Source organism: Lynx rufus, unplaced genomic scaffold (assembly GCF_022079265.1).
Source record: "Lynx rufus isolate CCGP_SWC_20201006 ecotype Redwood Valley unplaced genomic scaffold, mLynRuf1.p SCAF_2, whole genome shotgun sequence".
Classification (NCBI taxonomy): domain Eukaryota; kingdom Metazoa; phylum Chordata; class Mammalia; order Carnivora; family Felidae; genus Lynx; species Lynx rufus.
Genome location: NW_025814834.1, coordinates 332,894 through 353,748, shown reverse-complemented (window position 1 = coordinate 353,748; position 20,855 = coordinate 332,894). Strand labels below are relative to the sequence as shown.

Genomic DNA, 20,855 nt, shown 5'->3' with positions numbered 1-20,855 from the left:
TGGCCACGGGAAATGTCGCACCCCGTCTATGCGCCGCCGTAGCGGGCCTGGGCCACCGGTGACCCTGTTGCACAGCGTGCCCTCTGTCCACACCACACACCGGTCAGCATGTCTGTGTCCCCTCAGCACAGGCTCAGCCAGACACTTCAGTGTGGTCTCTGACGAGCCCTTCGTTTTGACGTGACCCAGTTCCCCAGCCTTACCTTTTGTGGTCGGTGCTGTTCGTGGTCTGACGACCCTGCGTGAAGGTCTCAGAGAGGCTCACGCACACACATCGACTCACTGTCCATTCGCCCTTGAGCGTAAACCTGCACTCAGCCTGGACCCCGTCTTTGGGAACAGTCAAGATGGCTGGCCAGGTTCGGGTGTTTGCCACAGAGCTGTGCTGTTGGTCCAGAACAGGCCACACTGCAGTGAGCGTCTCTCCTGCAGCCCCGCCAGCCTCCCGTCCAGGTGCCCACGGGTGGGGGCTCAGACACCACTCTGCTACACTTGCCTGGTCTGCCTCAATTTCCCCACCCTTCTTCGAGGGTGTTTTCCCCTTCCCGGCCCTCCGTGTTCCTGGGCACTGTGCCTCCTTCCACTGGGCACCCGAGCCTGTAACATTTGGTGGTTTTCCCCACCCTCAGCAAAACGGGGCCTGTCCGAACACAGTCCTCTGCCCTCGCTGGAAGCAGACCCCATCTGTTCTAAAGTGTATATTTTTTTTTAATTTTTTTTAACGTTTATTTATTTTTGAGACAGAGAGAGAGACAGAGCATCAATGAGGGAGGGGCAGAGAGAGAGAGAGACACAGAATCGGAAGCAGGCTCCAGGCTCTGAGCCATCAGCCCAGAGCCCGATGCAGGGCTCGAACTCACGGACCGCGAGATCGTGACCTGAGCTGAAGTCGGACGCTTAACCGACTGAGCCACCCAGGCGCCCCTAAAGTGTATATTTTTTAATTATACTTTCATTATAGAAAAAAATGGAAAATATAAAAATCTCTCATAACTTCACCACCAAGTAACACGCACTGTTGGCATTTTGCAACGTGCCCTTCAGGCTTCGTCTGTACGGGAACATTTCCGTGGGTGGCACGGCGCAATCACCTACAAGCTCTTCTGTAACTCGTTTGTTCTTGCTCAGCGCTTCATCCCTAATGTCTCCTGTGCTTGTAATAGGTGGGCTCCGTGCACATTTAACGGAGACGGGCAGTGGACTGGGAGGCCAGACTCTGGCTTTCTGAACTGTTTCCCGACATTGGACATTCTGGCTCCATTTAGTTTTTCGAAATTAGAAATAACCCCGTTGGATTTTGGTCTTTCTACACATCTCTATTCCCGGCACGTGTTGTTCGAGGCTTGGGCACGCTCGTTTTTCTGGCTCCGAATATCAGCGCCACATCACTGCCGGAGCATACGCACGACCCGGCCTCCCACTAAGTGCATCCGAGCCTCTTTCCACGGCGCCGGGGGGCACTGGGCACTCACCCCTCATCCTTCGCAGTCCGGCCAGTGGCGCAGCTTTTGGACGGTCGTGGAGGCTGACGGAGTCCGTGTCTCCTAGAGTCTGGGGCCTCCCCGAGGAGACACGCGGGTGTCTGCTGCCACGGTCTCTGTCGGTCTGTTGGCTCTTCGTACACATTTGTGCCGCATTTTATAGACGCCACCCGCTCGCGGAGGCCACGGATCCCTTCCGCGGCTGGCAAGTCCTGTTTGTCTCGCTTGCGGTTTGGTGTGATCTGGTAGAATTGAAAGTCCACCGGACAGTGATCGTGTCTTCCTCCTGGGACGGCACCTGGCACAGAGGTCCCAACAAATCCTTGCTGAAGGAGGGAATTCAGACATTTTTATAGTCAGATCAGTTCATCCTTTCCATCAGGGCTCCCATCCTTAGTGCGGGCTCAGGAAGTCCTTCCCTGTGCCAAGATCACATCGGCGCCTTTTTGTTCTTCTGATACATTCAGTTTTCCTTAAGTCTCCCTCACAAACTGCCTGAACGCGTTTCCTTGCGGGCCGCCAGATGGGGACGTGCCACATCCCCCCTTGCACGCAGCTTCCTTTGTCGAACCTGTTTCTCTCTGACCTCCAAGGCTGCCCTCGTCACGGAAACACTGTGGTCTTCACACTTGGGGTGCCTGCTGGGCCTCCCGTCTCATTTCTCCGGGCCAGCCTCAGTTCACACTGTTCGGTCATGTGGGGGGGGTTGCTGTGTTGGGAAGCTCCACCCCTTATTTGTCCTCCTTTTTAAAAAGTTCTTTGCTACTTTCAAGTATTTAATTCTTCCAGATAAACTGAGGAATCATTTGGACAAATTCCTTCCAAAAACAGCACCGGGATTTCTAGTTCAATGGCATTACATTTACGTGCTGACTTACAGGGAGACGAACATCGTGACCTTCTCTTGCTGGCCACTGCTCACACTTTCAGATCTTTTGTGTCCTGAGTGAGGCTTGGTGGTTGGCATCGCATGGGCCCCCACACAGGGAAGCCGTCTCTTCGGGGGTGGTCTGTAACCGGCTGGTTCCGGGGAACAGACAGCCGGCCCTCATCCTGAATGCAGAGAGAAGGGGGACAGGTCTTGGCTTCAGAAAGAGAACCTGTGTCATGTTTACGGCTTCCTCCTGTTTCCATGTGAGAGACATCAGAAGTCACACGTTGGATTTTAGCTGAGGTGTATGTGGCATTGCAGAAATGACCGCCCTCCTCCCGACAGGGAGACCTCTGCTGGCCGGCTTCCCAGCATCAAAGCACCGTTGCATCCCGGGAGCACCCTTCCTCGGTCACAGGACAATTTCTTGTCTGTGCTTTGGGTTTGATTGGATAGTATTTTATTTGGGAGTTACTTCAGTGAGTCACTTAGAACCGTGAGCAGTCCGTTAGGTTTTTCTCTGAAGCTAACTCTGTCAGGTTTTGGTACCAGGTTTATAAAGCGAACTGTCCATTTCCCTTTTTGATAATGAAAATGCTCAACATTTTTTCCTGTGCTTGACTTTCAGCTAATAGTGCTGGACCCACCGGTGAGTAGTTCGGTGCCCTGCGGCCCACAGCTCGCCCACCTGGGTGGCAGGTGCCGTGGCCTGGGGATCCCCATGCCCCCTGTAGCCCCTGGTAGTCAGCAGAGATTTGCCCAGCACAGGGCTTCCGAGGCACCTGTGTTGTGCTGCAGGCGCAGGCTCTGCCGGCCCCGGGCTCACTCCACACGCCCGCCTCTTCTCCCGCCACAGGTAGAAGAGGGCGAGAGCGAGCGGTCTGTTCCACACTGTTTCACCATTTGTGCAGCTCAGAAAACAGTCGTGGTGGCAGCCAGGTAAGAATGTTCCACTGTGCACCCAGCGGCCCGGGGCGGTGGGGCGGGGCAGGGGAGTGCTTCCCCGGCACGAGCGAGGTCGTTGTGGGGCGCGTGCCCCCTTGAGCCCTGCTTCAGTTATGTGACCGGAGAGCAGGTTCTCCTGTGGTGGGAAGCGAGTGACCTTTGAGAATGTCCCCACGGAGCGGCCACGGTGCTGTTGAGCTGCCTCGACCAGGGGCAGCCCACGTGGTTAGTGGCACTTAGGTGCCCTCAAGTCGGGGAGGGGCCCGGCCTCCACCTGCCCCCACGGCCGAGCCACTTCCCCCAAATCACCCCAGTGTGAAGGAGGCCTGAGCTCAAAGGTGAGCAGGTGGCTCACTGCCCTGTAGGGGCCGGGCGGGGGTCCCTGGCCCCTTCCAGAGGGGAGGCGTTTCTCCTCCCGGGCGGGCACCTGGCTCTGGGCTTCCACCCCGTCGTCATCGTGTCACGGCTGACGTCAGAGAGCACAGGACACTTAATGCCCCACCAGGAAGCCGTGGCAGCTTAATCATGAACCAGGAATGGGTCTGGTATTTCAGCGGCAGAGACTTGAAAGTTCTGGTTTCGGGAATAAAGTGTCCCTGGAGAAGCCCCCCCTCCAGGCCCTTCACCTCCCAGGGGGGTGCGGCCCTCGGACCTTCAGTCAGAGAAGCCGGCACAGCAGGGAGCCCCTGGTGGCCCGGGTCCTGTGATCCGGGCGCTGAGCCTCGGCCCTCCCCCACCAGCACCCGCCTGGAAAAGGAGAAGTGGATATGTGACCTGAACACTGCCATCGACGTGGCCAAGAGCGGGGGTGACCCGTCCCTGGTGCTGCCGGGTAGCGTGCTCTGCGCTCCTCCCTGCAGTGAGTTCCGGCCGGGTCGCCCCCTCGGGGACCCCGCTGCACCTAAGCTTCCCTACAGATCCCTTTTCTTGGTCACAGGCCTCCTGCCGGCCCACAGGCTCTCCCTCCACAGAGGACGGTCCAGGCACCCCGAACACCAGGGGAGAGGTTGGGAGGGGCGCGGGGGGGGGGCACGAGCTCTCCTGGCAGAAGCGCCGCGTGACTGCTCTCCGCCCATTGCTGACCCGGGCTGCAGGCTTCCCTCGTCCCCCAGTCCAGAGCGCTGGACCAAAAGCACCCCCCACCCCCGCCCTACTCGCCCCGCGCTCCCGTTTCCCTCTGAGCAGAGGGCCGACTCCTTCCCCAGGGTCCTCTGAGGAGGTCTCTCCGGAGCAAGAGTCCGAAGACACTCATGGCGTCCACGGGTCCCTGGAGGGGCAGGGCCAGCACCGGGCCAACACCACAGTGCACGTGTGCTGGTACCGGAACACCAGCGTCTCCAGAGCCGACCAGAGCGCGGCCGTCGAGGTACGGCGGCCCCAAGCGCCCTCTGCTTGCGCTGGCTACAGGGGAGGAGGGCTGGACCGGGCAGAGCAGGGGGGCCACCAGGCTGCGGGCTGACCGTGACCATCAGGGCTTGTGCAGGCCCACGAGATTAGTTCCGTGCGGGAGGAGCCGGGCGGACGGCGTCCCTGGGGTTCTCCGGAAAGGGCGGTCTCGTGGGGGCTGCCGCCTCCCCTCCCACCTCCATCACCCGGAGCGGCCACTTCGCGCTCCAGCCCTTCGGCCCCCAGGCCGCCTCCCATTCGCTGTGGGTTTTGGGCTCCTGTCGTACCTGAGGCAGAACCAAGTGAGGAAGCCGTCAGAGCCCCGGGCTCCCCCGTCAGCTGGGGCCCGAAAGGTAGGGCCCACAGAAAGGGCAGAGCACCGCCAGCACGCCAGGCCCCACGAGCCCGGGGCGAGGAGTGCGGGCTGAAGGCCCGCACGGTGACGGCGTCCCTGCAGGGCCCTCGTGAGCACAGTCAGGGTTACAAGGAAGGGGTGGGGCCGCTGGCCACAGGGGCCATCCTGGGTCAGGACGCCACGCTCAGGGCCAGGCTGTCTCGTTGGGACTGTGCTAACTTGGCTCCACGTGGCCTGTCACAGCATCGGGTTTACGAGGGTCATGGCTGGGGAGGTTATAAACAGGGAAAAGAAACTTCGTGTCCTTCTACTTAGCGCCTGGGACCTCACCCCCCACATCTGTAAACATCCTTCTGTCAGACTATGAACAGACTGACGACCCAGAGCCCTGGCGAAGGAAGCTGCCGCTCAGCAAAGCGTAGTCAAGGCCACAGCCAAGAAAGCCCTCGGGGGCCGATGCGCGCTTCGGGGTAGCGGGTGCTGCTCCGGGACAGAGTCCCAGGACCCTAACCAGTACCGGTGTCTTTCTTTCCCACAGAACCAGCTTTCAGGGTATCTGCTGAGAAAATTCAAAAACAGTAACGGCTGGCAGAAGCTCTGGGTGGTTTTCACCAACTTCTGTTTGTTCTTCTACAAAACTCATCAGGTAAAGGTGCTGGACGGAGCCGGGGCGGGGAGGCGGCCGTGCCCGTGGCGCTGGCAGACAGCGGCCCCTGCTCCTGGCACAGGAGAGCACGGCCTCCCGGCCCCTCCGCCCGCTCCCACGGGGCATTCAGTCCCGACGGGGAGAGTGGGTTGGGCGGTGGTCGCGGGGCGGGGGGGGGGGGGGAGGGGGCGCACCCGCCGAGCCGCGTGCCACCTTGCAGGACGACTACCCCCTGGCCAGCCTCCCGCTGCTGGGCTACAGTGTCAGCGTCCCCAAGGAGGCCGACTGCGTCCACAAGGAGCACGTCTTCAAGCTCCAGTTCAAGTCCCACGTCTACTTCTTCCGGGCTGAGAGCAAGTACACGTTTGAGAGGTAATCCTGTGGCAGGCGGCCACGGTCGGCCGCTGTCCCCGCGGGTCTCCTGTTGTTACAGAGGGTGCCGGAGGCAGGCGCTCTGAGCCCTGGAGAGAAGGGCTGGCTGGCCCGTTCGCTCCGTGCCTGGGGTTACCCCTGGGGAGTTATTTGAGCACAAGGCCACTGGTGTGACCAGGGCACAGCCTGAAATCCGAGCGAGCATCTTGGGAGCTTCTGACGGCCCAGCCTCTTCTCCAGGTGGATGGAGGTGATCGAGAGAGCCAGCAGCTCACCCGGGAGGGCCAGGCGCCCCGAGGACGAGGCGTGAAGCCCGCCCTGCCCGAGGAGGGCAGAACCAAGGAGCAGAGCAGGGTCAGCACATCCCCCGTGACTGCGGGTGCCGTCTTCCCAACGGCGCAGGGGTGGCTGTGGTCTCCTCGGGTCCCCGGCGTAGGATAGGTGGGGTAGGATAGCGTGGGGACGCCTCACAGTGACCTCTGGGAGGGTCGTCATCCCGAGACCCAGTGGGCACCGGGAAGGACACACAAGTAAAAAAGCGGGCCCGGCTCAGGGACGGTGGCCGCACCCAACGCTCCCCTGCCCTCTCCTCTTCCAGAGCAGCGCCCCGCCGAGGACCGGCCCGGAACAGGAACCAGGGTGGGCCCCACAGTTGCACGCCAGGTGACACGTGTCCACGCAAGTCCAGCAGAAGCCACTCTGGAGCCCGCCCCACAGACCTCTGGAGGAGAGGACACCAAAGTTCCCACCTGGCCCCGGGAGGGCAAGGGCCTAGAGTTTCTCGGTTCCCCCGGGTTTCCTCACAAATCAAAGTAAATGGACACGGGCTCTGTTAGTCTGTCCATGCAAACGTGCGTGCGGTCCAAGATAAAGAGTTTCTCCCCTGCTCTCCTGCCAGCGGGCCACAGGGTCACCCTGTGCCATGATAAGGACTCAGAAGCCAGAACTGGGGCCCCCCCCCACCACCAGCATCTGTCCGATTCAGGTTTTTATTGAAAGTGGCCCGAGCCTCTCGATGTTCTATGAAAACTAACACCTTAACCTCAGAACATTTAGGGAAGCAGGAAGTTCATTTTCTTTAAAAAAAAAAAAAAAAAAAAAAAAACAGTCCTGGCCGAAACGAGTCCTTGGGAGACACGGTAATGCGACACGAAGCAAACCTGGGCCCGGCGCGGCCTCGGTGGGCCCCAGGCAGGGGAGGAGGCAGGGCTGCCCCGACAGTCTCTGCTCCTCGTGCCACGTGGTCGCCCGTCGGTGCTCCGCTGCCAGGAGGGGACGTGGAAGAGGGACCCTCTGTGCGGGTGGGGGGCGGTGACCCGGCAGTGAGGCCCACGTGGCCACGACAGCACAAGGGGCTCCACACAAAGACCCTTCTCCCCACTTCTCAAGCAGCAGCGCCTTCAGCGGGATGACGTCAGGTGGTTTCTGTTGTGGGAAAACCTGCGGAGCGGGGGAGACGCGGTCACTCCCGGCCAGGAGGGGCGCGGCCCTGGACAGGGTGGGGGCTCCGGGATGCCGAGGGAGGGGGCGGCCCGCCTTCTGACCCGAGCCTCTGAGCACAGCCCGCCGGGGGCCGCAGCCTCTCCTCGCAGGCCCCGAGGCTCCAGAGGAGAGAAAAAGAGAAGCCGACGCAGACAAGGCCGGCGCCCCGGGCCTCACCTCTGCACCCGTTCCACCAGGTGCGCCATCAGCTTGTCCGAGATGCCAGGGCAGGACTCCTCGGCCAGGCTGAAGGCGTTCTCGAGCTCCTCCAGCGCCCCCACGCCTCCGCCGCTCTGCCTGTGCTTCTCCTTGAGCTGTGGAGAGACCACCGGGAGCCTGAGTGGAACTGCCGACCCCGGCGCCCTCGGCTCTGACGCTCCCACGAGGAAGCTCCCGCGGGAGGCTTCCCGGCCCCTCGCTGTGACCTGCGTTCGCGGGACCCAGCCGTCGGTCCACCGCAGAGCTAGGGTGGGCCGGGTCCCCCGGGGTTCCTGGGATTGCTGCTTGGGCCAAACCCGGGGCTCCCGCAAAGACAGATGCTGCCCCACCCCCACGCCTGAGGGAATCTCCCAGCTCCGTTCTCGAGAGGGGTCTCTACTGGCCTGTCACCGTCACGCTACAGTGGGCCGGGCTAACCACGTGGCTTCCTCCCAAGGGTCACAGAAACCCCGTGCCTCAGGCCCCGCAAACTTGAGAGAACAGCCCAGAAACCCCCCCAGTGCGCAGCACAGCCAGATCAAGGCATCCTGACCCTGGGCCCCACCACCACCGGGGACTGTGAGAACCAGATGGAGGCATCACCGCCCTGGGGATTAGAAGCAGGTCACCCGGGTCCCCTGCCACACCCCTCACAGAAACTACAAGGGTGCCTCCTAGCACACCCCGTCCAGCGGCCTCCACCTCAGGCCCCGCCCACAGAATCGGGCCCCACAGGGGGGCCCCGACCACCTGGATGAGGCTATGCTTCCCCCCCCAACCCCCCCACACACACGCCATCACACACGGTGCAGGGGCTCCAGCAGCCCAGGGCCCCACCCCTCCACTCTACACATTCCAAGCGGCCCAGGGCGCTACAGCCCCGGCCCTCCTGTGACACTGGCTGCCTCCCTCCCCAGTGTGGGGACGTGTCCCAGCTGAGCCCAAGCTCCTGGTCCGTGGCCCGACAGTACCGCTTTTGCCACCTGCTCCTCCCCAACCTCCTCCCCTGCATATCAGGCCCCTCCAGGTGGGAGCTCTCCCGCCTCTACCCATTGCCCCCCAGCGGATACCCAAGGGCCCGCTTGCCTCAGGAAGGCTCTCAGCACCCCGTTCCTCCCTCTCTGGGCCTGCGGTGGGAACTGGGCCCCTGACCTACTGCCAGCCCCAAGTCCAGGGTGTGGGGGTCCCTGGGGTGCTATCGACCCCCCACTGGTAGGTGACATGCAGGGTCGCACGACCCTTGAGGCCTCCCTGCCCTGGGCCTGACATCCAGCACTGAGAACTGAACCTCCCAGGCTCTGTCTCAACAGATGACCATCCCATGCGTTTGCAGTTCAAAATAAAAGTCACAGGAGTTTTCGATCAAAGCCATCCTGAGACCCCAAACCACCACAGCAGGGGGAGAACTCGGGGAGGTCACATTAAAGTACTTTCTCCCGGCCGCTTCTGCTTTGCTCAGAAAGCCTGGCCCCCAGGTCCAGGTCCAACCACAATGGGCTTCAAGGGGCCCAGAAGCCCCACACGGGGGGGGGCTGGCCAGCACACCTCCTGATAAACCTGAAGGTCACAACGTGGGGACAGCGTGCGCAGGGAAGCATGATAGCCTCCTGCCCCAGGGGACCCCCTGACCTGGCCCTTACCTCTCCAAAGACAGGCCGGACCAGCGTGGACAGGCACTGGGACCTCGGCTGCCTCTTGGCGGGCTCCGCAGACTGCCAAGTCAAAGCCCCGGCAGGGTGATGAGAGCGAGTGTGCCCCAGGGTCAGGCGTGCCCCGCCCCCCTCCCAGCTTTCTGACCTCCTTAAAAGGTGCAGCCCGTGAGGTGTCCAGGCCTGGGTGCCTGCCCCCCACCCCCCAGCCAGGTCAGACCTTCTGGGAGCCGTGCAGGGCTGTGCCCTTGTGCACCTTGCTGTGGGGGCTCGGCCGGATGGTGGGGGGGAACGTCCAGAGGGGGCCCTGCTCTCCATCCTCAGTGTCTCCGTCACTACGGTGGAAGGTGAGAAGGGTCGTGAGGAGCATGGGGGCTGGGATTTGGGGGTCCCAAGGCCCACACCTGCCCTTAGTCTCCCCATTGATTTTGGAGGCAACCTCATGGCCCTGAATGTCGAGTAGGCCCGCCCCAGGGCCCACTGACCCCCCACCCCCACCCCCGCCACGGAACAAGGCCCATGGCCATCAGGGGGCGTGACCCCCGGAAGGGCCCTTACATGTCGGAGTCCTCGGAGCTGGACTCCTCGCCGTGCCCCTCCGACTTCCAGCGCTTGTAGCGATCAATGAGCTCAGTGAGGAAGGAAGTCTTCTTGGTGTAGCGGGTGATGAACTTGTGCTTCAGCAGCTCCTTGGCGGTGGGCCGCTGCCGAAGGAAGGGCACAGGTCGGCGGACGCCAAGGACGGCTGAGCTCTGCCTTTACGCTCCCGGGGCTCACGGCTCCCCCCGGGGACCAGAGGGACGAGGCCACCAGCAGGCTGGGGTGGAACACATCCCCTCCACACCAGGTAAACACCCGCCACGAGCTCCCCCAGACCTCAGCCCCTGGCCAGGGCCCGCTCTGGATCAGGAGGCGCTCGGGGCTGGGCGAGGCTGGGCGCAAGGAAGGGGCCTCAGGCCCCGTCCCCTCCCACGGGGCCGTTCTCTGGGGCCCGGTCCCAGAGCCGCCCCTACCGCCTTCAGCCGCTCAGGCCTCCTCCCGGCCCACCCCACAGAGCCAGGGCCCCAGCGGCCAGGGTGAGACAGGCCTTACGAATCGGGGGTCTTTGTTGAGGCAGGCTTCCACAAACTCCTTGAAAGGCTTGCTGTGGTGGCCCTCCAGGGTGGGCGGGCTATTCTTGGGAATCAGGAACAAGACACGCATGGGGTGGAGGTCAGAGTTCGGAGGCTCGCCCTTGGCCAGCTCGATGGCCGTGATGCCCAACGACCAGATGTCAGCCTGGACAGAGACCCATACGGGACTGTTGCCGCCAGGGGGCCCCAAGCCACGCGGCGGCCCCCCTGCCGCCCGCCATGCCCACCTTGAAATCGTAGGCCGACTGCTTGATGACCTCGGGTGCCATCCAGAAGGGGGTGCCCACAAACGTGTTCCTCTTGATCTGTGTGTCTGTGAGCTGCCCCGCCACACCAAAGTCGGCCAGCTTCACGTCACCCTGCTCTGAGAGCAGCACGTTGGCGGCTGCTCGACACAGGACGGTAGGGGGTCACCCTCAGCGCCGCGCGGGGCCCCTCCCCCTGCACACAGCTGCCTGAGGAAGCACAGGGCTACCTGGGGACGCCAGCAGGTCTGGCTCAGGGACCTTAGCTCTCCTCGGCACCCGGCAGGCCAGGCACCCAGGACCACGCGCACAGCCGCGGGGTGGCTGCGGGAGGGGCCCACCTGGGCACGAGGTCCAGGCCTTCCCAGAGTGTGCCTTATATGACAAACCCCAAGAACGGAGCCGCCGCCCTTTTCTCACGAGCGGCAAAGCAGGCAGAGGTGACTCTGGCCCTCGCCCTCACACCCCCGGCTGCCCTTGGCAGGGCCGGCTCCCACAGTGGGGCCGCTGGAGCACACACTGGGCGCTCAGGAGACCACGAGCAAAAATCCACACGTCTGCTTTAATCAGGTCCCTTCCGACCCGAGGAGCAGAGGTGGTGTCCCCACCTTACGGGCACAACATACTCGGAAAGTTCTGTTACTGGCAGCGTCTTCAGGAACAGAGCAAGACGGCACCGCTCGGCGTCGGACGGCCCAAGGGAGTTCAGGCCAGAAGCGCCGAACTACAAGGGTCCCCACATCCCAGACCCCCCAGCACCGCCAGCCGCACACCCCTCGCAGCGACCTCCACCTCGCACCCTGGCGCTTCTAGGGTCTGGAGGGGACGGGGACGAGGGACAGGGGCCGCGCCCCCGGGGACCTTTGATGTCTCGGTGGATCTTGCGCTCCGAGTGCAAGTAGTCCAGGCCCTTCAGGATCTCCCGCAGGATGGTGGCGATGTACGTCTCCTCCAGGGGCCCGGGTTTCAGCTGCAGGCACAGAAGGGACGGCAGGGCCTCAGGCACCCGCACCGGCACACGCCAATCCCAGCCCCACGGCCGCGGCCTCCACCAGGGGACAAGTGGACTTCAGATGCTGAGTCAGGTGGGAGTGGGGGAGGCTCTCTCCAGACTGCATCTACCGTTCTCTCCGCTGGCGTGAAGGGGGTCCCGGCCACTGCCGAGCCCACGTACCTGGGGGCGCTGACCCGCCTGCACCCACCAGCCCAGAACCCCTGGGAAACCAGTGGAAATGGACCCCAGTTCACTTCTGGGCTGAGAAGGCTCTTAGCACGCACCACACCGAAGCAGCCAAGGACCGGAGGCCCACAGGAGCCGGGGGTCCTCAGGCAGTGGGTCCAGGGCTGCTGCCCCAAGCCCCACAGCCACCTCCTGTGTCCACTCCTGCCCACGACAAGCCGCCCACTGCCGCAGCCTATGCCTCACCAGGTCCAACGCGGAGCCTCCGCCCAGATACTCCATGATGATCCACAGCTTCGTGCCCTGGGCCCAGAGAAACGCCCATGAGCTCAAGGCCACGGCCCCAAGACACACACACGCTCCCCGGCAGGGGAGACTCAGGCCTCCGGCCCTCAGGGACCCTCAGGGACCCTCAGGGACCGACCCTCAGGGACCCACCGCAAAAAGGCCCCAGGGGCCCCTATCCAGCCCCCCTCCTGTCACAGCCCTGATGTGGTTGTGTGTAGATGGACCCAGTGCTCAGGCCGGTGGCCAGGTCCCCCATGCCAGTACCCCAACGGGAACCAGGCTGCAGGCATGACGTGTCCAGCCGGCACTCGGCCTGCGGGCACCTGCACCCAGGCGGCCCCCTGGGCGGGCCCCCAAGGGCAGAGCGGGGGATGGGCTCAAAGACGCTGTGCCGTGGGGCTGCCCTGGCCTGGGAGACGGCACAGCCAGGAAGTGAGACACCACGGCCACTTCAGAGCCAACTAGGTCGCATTCATGTCCTACATGCCTACCTGGCCCTCGGGACTGTAGTTTCTTGAGTGCCCTCATCCTTCAGACCCGGCCTGTCCCCACCGTCCCCGTGTGGGGGCAGACCCAGCCCGGGCCTCCCGAGCAGGTACAGGGACTTTCTGCCTCTCTGGAGGCAGCCTGGGTGGGGGGCGGCGGTCATGGGCATCTATCCAAGCACAGGCCTGAAATGGAGCGAGCCCCCACCCCACAGGCACCTTCAGGTAGGAGCCGAAGTAGCGGGTGATGTAGGGACTGTCACACTGGCTGAGCACAGTGATTTCCTGCTGGATGTCCTCGATCTCATCCTCGGCCTCCTCCAGGTCGATGATCTTGATGGCCACCACCTCCTTGGTGCGGTTGTCGATGCCCTTGTACACCTCCCCAAAGGAGCCCTTGCCGATACGGTCGAGCTTGGTGAAGAGCTCCTCGGGGTCCACGCGTGAGTGCTGTAGACACACGGAGCAGGCAGACTGAGGGTGACCCTGCTGGAGGAGGTGGCAATCCCCAAAATGAGGAGCTAGGGAGCCCACCCACATTTTTTTTTAAGTTTACGCTTTTTAAATAATCTCTACACCCACTGTGGGACTTGAACTCACAACCCCAAGATCAAGAGTCACGGTCTTCTGACTGAGCCGGCCAGGCACCGCTCTCCTTGCTGCTTTTACCTCTTTGTTCAGGAAACCTAAACGTACCCTCCCCACAAAGGAGCACAGAGGCTCCCGCAGCAGCCAAGGGACCAGGCTGTGGAGCAGGTGGAGAGACCGTGAAGGTCATGCCCTACCTGCCCACACCCCACACGTGGACACGTGGGGAGGGCCAAGTGAGGCACAAGGACAAGTTTAAAGGGGATACGTGGGTAGGAAATGGGGATTTAGGGGCAGCGAGGCTATCCCATAGGATAGCGGGGACAGTGGGGACAGCACCGACGCAGTCTCGCGGACCAGGGGCCTAGTTCGCAAGAACGTACCCATGCTGCCTCTTCGTTTGTAACAAACACACCCCAGCTAGACTCGGGGGCGGGGGAGGGAGGTACCGGCGCGCTCGGTTCCCCGGACCCCCCCGAAGTCCTCCTGAGCAAGAGTCTATGGCGTCAGCCGGTTCTCCCTGCACACCTGGGAGCCACACCCCCCGGAAATGGCTTCCCTCCTGGTCCCCAAATCAGTCCTCAAGACAGCTCCACCCTCACACCAGCGGGGAGATGAAAACTGATGCTGTCTTGGATGCTTAATCCTAGATATTCAAGTACCACGCAAAACCAGCGCACTGTCCTGTCCTCGGACTTCAATTCAAAGCCTGAAAAAGAGCGCCCAGAGGTCTGAGCACCAGGGCGCGGCCGGCAGAAGGGCGCCCGCCCGCCTGCGGGCCGACACTCACACGCCTGACACTGACCTTCCACACGTCAGGGGCTGAGATGGCGCTCAGCCTTCGGGGGGCTGCCCGAAGGAGGCAACACCCCTGCGCACGTGGCCCCCCGGGCTCCCGAGAACAGCACTCTCTTGGGAACGCCAAGCCACTGTGTCCTCAGAGAGCCAGCAGCAGTCCACACAGCCCCAGAGCGACGCAGGGGGCCAGGAGGGTGGGAGCCTAGCGTCTTGTCCAGGCAGAGGCAGAAAGGGTTTTCCAAGGCCCCGAGACTCGGATCCACCAGGAGGCGCCTCCCGGCACAGAGGCCGCTGCCACAGCCCCAGCACCACCGGCAACAGAGCATCTTGGTGCCGGGTACACGAGGGAGAAAAGTACGGCTTCCCGTGCCTCATCGGCCCGAGGGACGGCCCATGCTGCGGTGGGTGGGCGCCCCCGGTCCCGAGCAGAGCCCTCCACGCATGGACTCGGCACACACACGGAGCCCACCTTGGGCTCACCCCCAGCAAAGCTCCACGTCGGGCCTGACCGGCTCCAGACAGAGACTACGCGTCAACAGAAACTGCTAATTAGCCTCCTTCCCGAGGTGTGTGACCGGGAGGGAGGGGGCAGCACGCAGGCCCACAGGTGAGCAGCCCTGATTCCGAGCACCCGGAGAGCCGGGACAGCAGGGGCCGTCGGGTGCCAGGAGCCCCACAGGACAGCAGATGGAGCGGGGCCTGGCCGGGACCAAGGGGCAGAGCAGCACTTCAGCAGTCCCCACAGACGGGGCGGGCTGGGCCGGGCTCCACCCATACGCTGGCCCAGCTGGTTCAGGAACGTGGCCCTCCTCGCTTCCTCACCAGAACCGGCAGCCCGGTCCCCAAGCCAGTGCGTGTAGAAGACAAGGCACAGCGGGTGCACACGGTCAAGTTACCACCGAGTCCCCAAGCCAAGGCTGAAGGCTTCAGCAGGACAGAGCTGAGCGCCACTCGGGTCCCTCGGGCCCAACCGCCGGGCATCTCCATTCCTGCCGCGCGTGTCAAGAAAACCAGGACAGGTTAGGCATGTGGCCGCGAGTTGCAGCCAGTCGGCTGTGTTCGGGAGGGGGGTGGCGCGGATCACGTGGCCAGAACCCACCCCCACCCGAAAGAAAGGCCCGGCAGGGCGCCTGCGCCATCCCGCCAACCCCCCGCCCCACAGGCGACCCCACACGCGACCGGCCCCCACACGCGACCGGCCCGGCGGCCGGACGAGAACACCTTCCTGCCGGAGGGCCTTCTCCGCGAGCGGGTGGGGGACCTCGCTGTTCCCTGGCTGCCGCGGTGGGGCACGGTCTGGGACACGGCCCCTCCCGGACCTGCTCCTTCCGCATCGGCCCAAACAGCACCTTCCCAGAGGCTCTTGCCATCGACTCAGCCGTCACCGCCTATTCGGTGCCGGGGGCGGCGGTCCACCAGACCGCCAGCCTGTCCCCTGCCCCAGAAGGGCTGGCACAGCCCTGCAGGACACCCCACGACGGCTGTCCAGTAACTCCAGTCCAGCTGGTGCCCTGACCTCGTGTCCTCTGTCGCCGAAGAGAGTCCCTCTCCTAAGGTGCCCTGAGAGAAGAGCTGGAGGAGGTGGGACGGACAGCAGGCAGCACCAATCAGCGGGTCCCCTTCCCACCCTCAGGCAATTGCTGGCAACACGTCCTCCTGCTCTGCTCCCCTCAGCCCTGCTGAGAACACCGCGGCCCCCTCCATGCAGGGCCAGCAACCCAACAAGGGAAACCCCCAGACCCCCACTGCCCGGGAGAACACGGTGGACCCTAAGCCAGAGTTCCCGGCTTGGCAAGGAAGGCGGGGAGCCCCAACCCCCGACTCTCATACTCCTTGAGTCCCCCCGACTGCAGGCCAGTCAACTCAGCAGACAGTGTGCCACGTGCACACGCCTGGCTACGACCCTGACACTACAAGAATGTCACAGGGCCCACCTGTTCCCAGCCCCGCCGGGAGAAGGAAAGGCAAGTAGCTCCTGGGTCTGGGGGCCTCGGGCTGCTTTTCCAGGCGATGCTGTAACAGCTCAAAAGCTCGACTGGCTCTGGGGGTTGACACCCTTGTCCTCCAACCCTGAGGCTGCCAGGTCTGTGGCCGCTGCCTGGCAGCGTGTCTGCCGTTAATGTCACCTCACGAAATGAGGGGAGCGAAGCCATCCCCACCCACCACACGACAGGTGGCAGCACAGGAACAAGCGGGGGGTGAGGGGGGGGAGATGGGGAGGGCGGGAGGGCAGGCTGTGGGGGAGCACAGCCTACTGCCCCAAGCAGGGACTGCCCCACGGAGCCACAGTGACAACCGTCTCAAGAGAAAATGATACACTGACAGGCTCCCTGCCACTGGCCTCTGAAAGGACAAAGGGGGCTTCGTCCCTGAGGGGTCCCTTCTCCCCGTCTGATCTGGACGCCGAGGGCCGACACGAAGCACCAACCGCACACGGGGACGGGGGCAGCTCAGGGCTCCGATTTCCGGGACCCACGGGAACTACTCCCACAGCTTTTTTTCCTTCCTGTATTCTAAGAGGGAAAAGAAGAATGGTAAAGGGTATTTCTGATTCATTGGGAGAAACAATGAAGCCGTGACGACAGACACATCCTGCCATCGGATTGCAGGACGGTTGGGAGCGTCACCCCAGGTAGACTTGGATTCGAAGCCTCGATCTGCCACTTTCTAGCCAACTAACATCTCTAAGCACCGAGTTTTTAAACCCAGGGTGACGACGGCACCTGTGTGGTGAGGCTGAGGGGAACCACGAGGCTACACACGCAAAAGGCTTAGCGCAGAGAGACTGGCGGCAAGTGCTCTATAAACGTTTACTGAACGAGTAAATGTCACCCAAAGTGTTTTGTTTTTTTTCCAAATCAATTCTCCCTTTCTAACCCGCACCTTTCTAACCGCCTCTCAAGTTTGACAATGAATGTCAAAGCCCTTCACACATGGGTTTGGGGCTTTCTGTGCACTTGGAGCTGCAGCTGTGGAACTTACAAGGTGAGCTTCGATACAGTCACTTCGTGATCGCCCGGCTTGGTTCTCCAGTGCTTTCTCTGCAGCTTCTGTCACTCAACAGCGGCAGGATGGGGGGCGGGGCGGGGTAAGGCAAGGGAGGCTCCTTCTGGGTGCAAAATGTACCCTGTGGCTCTTGAAAATAAGCTCGAGGCCGAGTTTTCTCTGCGCACCAGTAATGTGACTTACCACACAGAAATGTCAAAGCCTAGAGAGGAATCTGCTAGCCCCATTCGGCATCAACCAGCGAGGCCCGGTTCCCATCTGTGGCCACAGCTGGTGCAGGACGCGCTGCTCGATGGGAGCCCCACAGGCTTCCCCGTCCACACCTTCCCGGGGGCAGATGCCAGCGAAGGGGGGCTAACGGGCCATCCCATCACCCTGCAGCAGCCAGCCCACTGAGGACACGACCACACCGCCAGCACCTAGGAAAAGTCTCCTTCATGCTGCCTCCATCGCCCTTGTTTTGAGACAACAAAACGGGGAGGGGAACCCACCACAAGCCCCCACGCTGGCTGCCGCCACCACGTCCCAGCACCAGCAGCCGGCCCTGGAGCCGGGCAGACTCCGGCCGGATGTGGGGGGGGTCCCCCAGAGCCGGCCGGTGACGCCGCAAAGTGGTTCGGGTGGGGAAGCACAAGAACCTTGCAGGCAGGCACTTCCGGCCCAGGTGACGCGCTCCTAGAGCAGCCTTCCCAAGAAACCCCGACAGAAACACACTGGGGCCCTCAGCTCTCCCGACACACCAAGTCACCCGAGGCGGCTTCATCGCGCCCCCAGGGAGGGGACCCCCAGCCTCTGCCACAGCCCGGCATGCCCCCGGCCCGGCCCCGGGACCCCGCAAACGCAGCCACCCAGGTTCCCAGACAAACCCACCGGCGCCGCCCGGCCCCGCTCTGCTCCCAAGGTCAGCCTCCGCACACCCTCCACTCCTGCGCGGGGCGGCGGGGGGAGGCGCTTCTATTCTGAGAAGTCTGCGCGCATCTGCCCCCCAAAACCCGCACCAGCCGCCCCGAGGCAGCAGCCCCTCTGCACTGCCCCCTCCTCGGGGTCCCCGGAGGAGCGGGGTCCTCAGCGGGCGGCTCTCCTGAAAGCCCAGGCGCTGTTCAGGTGACACGCTCGTGGGTGAAATAAACGTCTTCCCGGGACGTGGCGGTCGGCGCTCCCACGTGCGGGGGCGAGGCAGGCACGCTGCCGCACACCCCCCCATCCTGGAACCAGCCTTACCTGGTTGGCGAAGCCCCTGAGGTGAGCCATGTCTGCGATGCCCTCAGACCATCGGCTGCAACCCCACGAGGCCCCTAGATCCCGCCTCGAGGCTCTGGAAGCCGGCTCCCTCGCTTCAGTCAACTGCAAGGACAGCAGGCGCGCTCGATGCTGGTGCTGCTCGGGGTACACGGGGCTCCCCGGGGCCAGGCGCCCCCACCGTCTCGTTCCTTGATGGCCTCACCAAGCGGGGCCCCCTTCGTAGCCTCTCCCGCCCGCGCTCTGGCCTTCGACCCTCCACCGCTACTCCCCCCCGCCGCCCAGGACCGGGTCCCCGAGCCCCTTCACGCCCCTCACACCTCCCCGCCCAGCGCTGAGCCCCGCCCCCAGCGCCCTACCCCACCCCGAACCCCACCTCCAGCGTCCTCTCCCCCCTCCCCGCGCCCTGCCCCCACCGCCAAGCCCCGCCCCCAGTTCCCTCAGCGCCCTCCGCTCGCCCCACGGTCCGTAACTGCCCGACACCCCCCACCGCCCGGCCCCCTCCCCAACCGCCGCAGGCGCGGGCCCACCCGGCAGCGCGCCCACCTCCGGGGGGCTCCATCCCGGCCTCCCCCGGCCCGCTCCTCAGTGCCCACGAAGGCTCCCACCCGCAGCCTCCTCTCGCCCGGGGAACGCCCGGACCTCCAGCCCGCGAAGGAGCGGCAGTGGCGGCGGCGACCGGAGAAAGCCCAGCGGCGGCGACGGCGAGGGCGGTGCGCGGTGTCGTGGCCCGGCGCGGGGCTCTCTGGGACACCGAGTCCCGCCGCTCGCTCCGCGCTCGGGTGCCCGCCGGCTCTGGACTACAAGTCCCGGCAAGCCACGGGGCAGGGCGGTGTCGCGGGGCTCGCCGGGACTCGGAGTCGGGCTTCCTGAGCGGCTCTACACTACGTCTCCCAGCAGGCCGCGGGCCGGGCCGGGGCGGGGCCGGGGCCGGGGCCGGGGCCAGGAGGGGGTCCTGCGGCCGGGGGTTGGGGGGGCCCTTGGGCATGCGTCCTCCCACCCGTGGACTCGCTCCCCTTCCCGCCCACCCCGTCCCCGTCTGCCTCCTCCATTACCCCCGCCACCCCCTCTCCGTCCTCCCTCCCAGTCCCGTCCATCCCCCTCCGGCCTTCCTCTCCCCTCCCCTCCTCTCTTCCCCTCTCTATCCTCCCTCCTGGTGGTCCCTTCCACCCACCTCCCCGCTCTCTGCTCTCCCTCCTCCCTCCTCCCCTCCGCCTTGGAGGGCTTCCGCCGATGCCCTGTTTTGGAGATGCTGCCCAGTGCAGCAACTCAAGTAACCGTGGAGGGTGGGATGGAGAAACAAAATGTGATGTAGCAAAGCCGTGGAATACTAGTCAGCCTGAAAAAGGACATTCTGACAGCTGCGACAACATGGATGAACCTGGAGGGCATTATGCCGCGTAACAGAAGCCAGATACAGAAGACCAGTTACTTCATGGGTCCACATACGTGGAGTCCCTAGAGGGGGTAGATTTACACAGAGTAGACGGTGGGTGCCAGGGTCCGGGGGAGGGGAAATGGGGGGAGTTACTGTTTAATCGACACAGAGTCTGTCTCACAAAATAAAGAGTTCTGGAGATTGAGTGCACAACAATGCTAATGTACTTACAACTTTTAAGATGGTAAATTTTATGTGTGTTATGTCACAATTTAAAATAAAATACAATAAAATAGAAAGGGAATTACGTTCTGACACGTGTTACAACATGAACTTTTAAAAGCATCATGCAGGGGCTCCTGGGTGGCTGGTCAGTTAAGCATCCCAATCTTGATGAGGTCAAGTCCAAGTTCTGTGTTGGGTGGTGTGTTCAAGTCCCAAGTCCACACCCAGCATGGAGCCTATTTAAAATAAAACAAACAACAACAAACACATTACGCAGGGGACATACGCCGGTCACAAGAGGCAAATACTGCATGATTGCACTTACCTAAGGCATGGAGAATAGGCCAATTCAAAAGACAAAGTAAAATACAGGTTTCCAGGGGCTGAGGAGGGGAACAGGGAATCATTACTTAATAGGGACAGAGTTTCTGTTTGGGGTGATTTTTAAAAAGTCCTGGAAATAGTGGTGATGATTACACAACATCGTGAATTTGTTAATCCCACTGAATTGTACACTGTATAGTTTGTTATGTGTATTTAATTTTTTAAAGTTTATTTTTGAGAGAGAGAGAGAGAGAGAGAGAGATAGCACAAGTGGGGGAGGAGCAGAGACAGAGGGAGACAGAGAATCTCAAGCAGGCTCCACCCTGTCAGTACGGAGCCCTATGCAGGGCTTGAACTCAGGAAACTGAGATCGTGACCTGAGTTGAAACCAAGAGTCATACGCTTAACTGACTGAACCATCCAGGCGCCCCTACGTTACGTGTATTTTAACGCAAAGAAAGAAAAGCAGTGATAAAGTGAATGTCAACAAATTTGTTAAATTTTGCTTTCAGAAAGATACTGTTGAGAGAAGGAAAAGACATGCTACAAGGCTGGGGGAAAAAACTGCAAAGCACATATCC

The 20,855-nt window shown here is 62.7% G+C and overlaps 2 protein-coding genes across 2 annotated transcripts in view; one reads left to right on the top strand and one right to left on the bottom strand.

The window, feature by feature from the left end:
- The window catches only part of FARP2 (FERM, ARH/RhoGEF and pleckstrin domain protein 2), a 108,790-nt gene extending 101,665 nt beyond the window's left edge, over positions 1-7,125 (top strand). The window contains exons 22-28 of the mRNA XM_047085476.1: positions 3,209-3,291; positions 4,038-4,156; positions 4,503-4,663; positions 5,577-5,684; positions 5,905-6,056; positions 6,297-6,410; positions 6,655-7,125. Of these exons, the coding sequence (XP_046941432.1) occupies positions 3,209-3,291; positions 4,038-4,156; positions 4,503-4,663; positions 5,577-5,684; positions 5,905-6,056; positions 6,297-6,366 (693 nt within the window). The 3' untranslated portion in view covers positions 6,367-6,410; positions 6,655-7,125. The remainder of the gene's footprint in view (positions 1-3,208; positions 3,292-4,037; positions 4,157-4,502; positions 4,664-5,576; positions 5,685-5,904; positions 6,057-6,296; positions 6,411-6,654) is intronic.
- On the bottom strand, positions 7,032-19,051 carry STK25 (serine/threonine kinase 25). Its single transcript, XM_047085487.1, is given in 14 exon segments — positions 7,032-7,496; positions 7,716-7,852; positions 9,377-9,448; positions 9,606-9,640; positions 9,643-9,686; positions 9,688-9,720; positions 9,944-10,089; positions 10,478-10,663; positions 10,746-10,903; positions 11,625-11,733; positions 12,190-12,246; positions 12,936-13,166; positions 18,330-18,452; positions 18,956-19,051. Coding segments are annotated over 13 exon segments (1,278 nt in total). The 5' UTR covers positions 18,360-18,452; positions 18,956-19,051; the 3' UTR covers positions 7,032-7,456.
- Between the last annotated feature and the right edge of the window lie 1,804 nt (positions 19,052-20,855).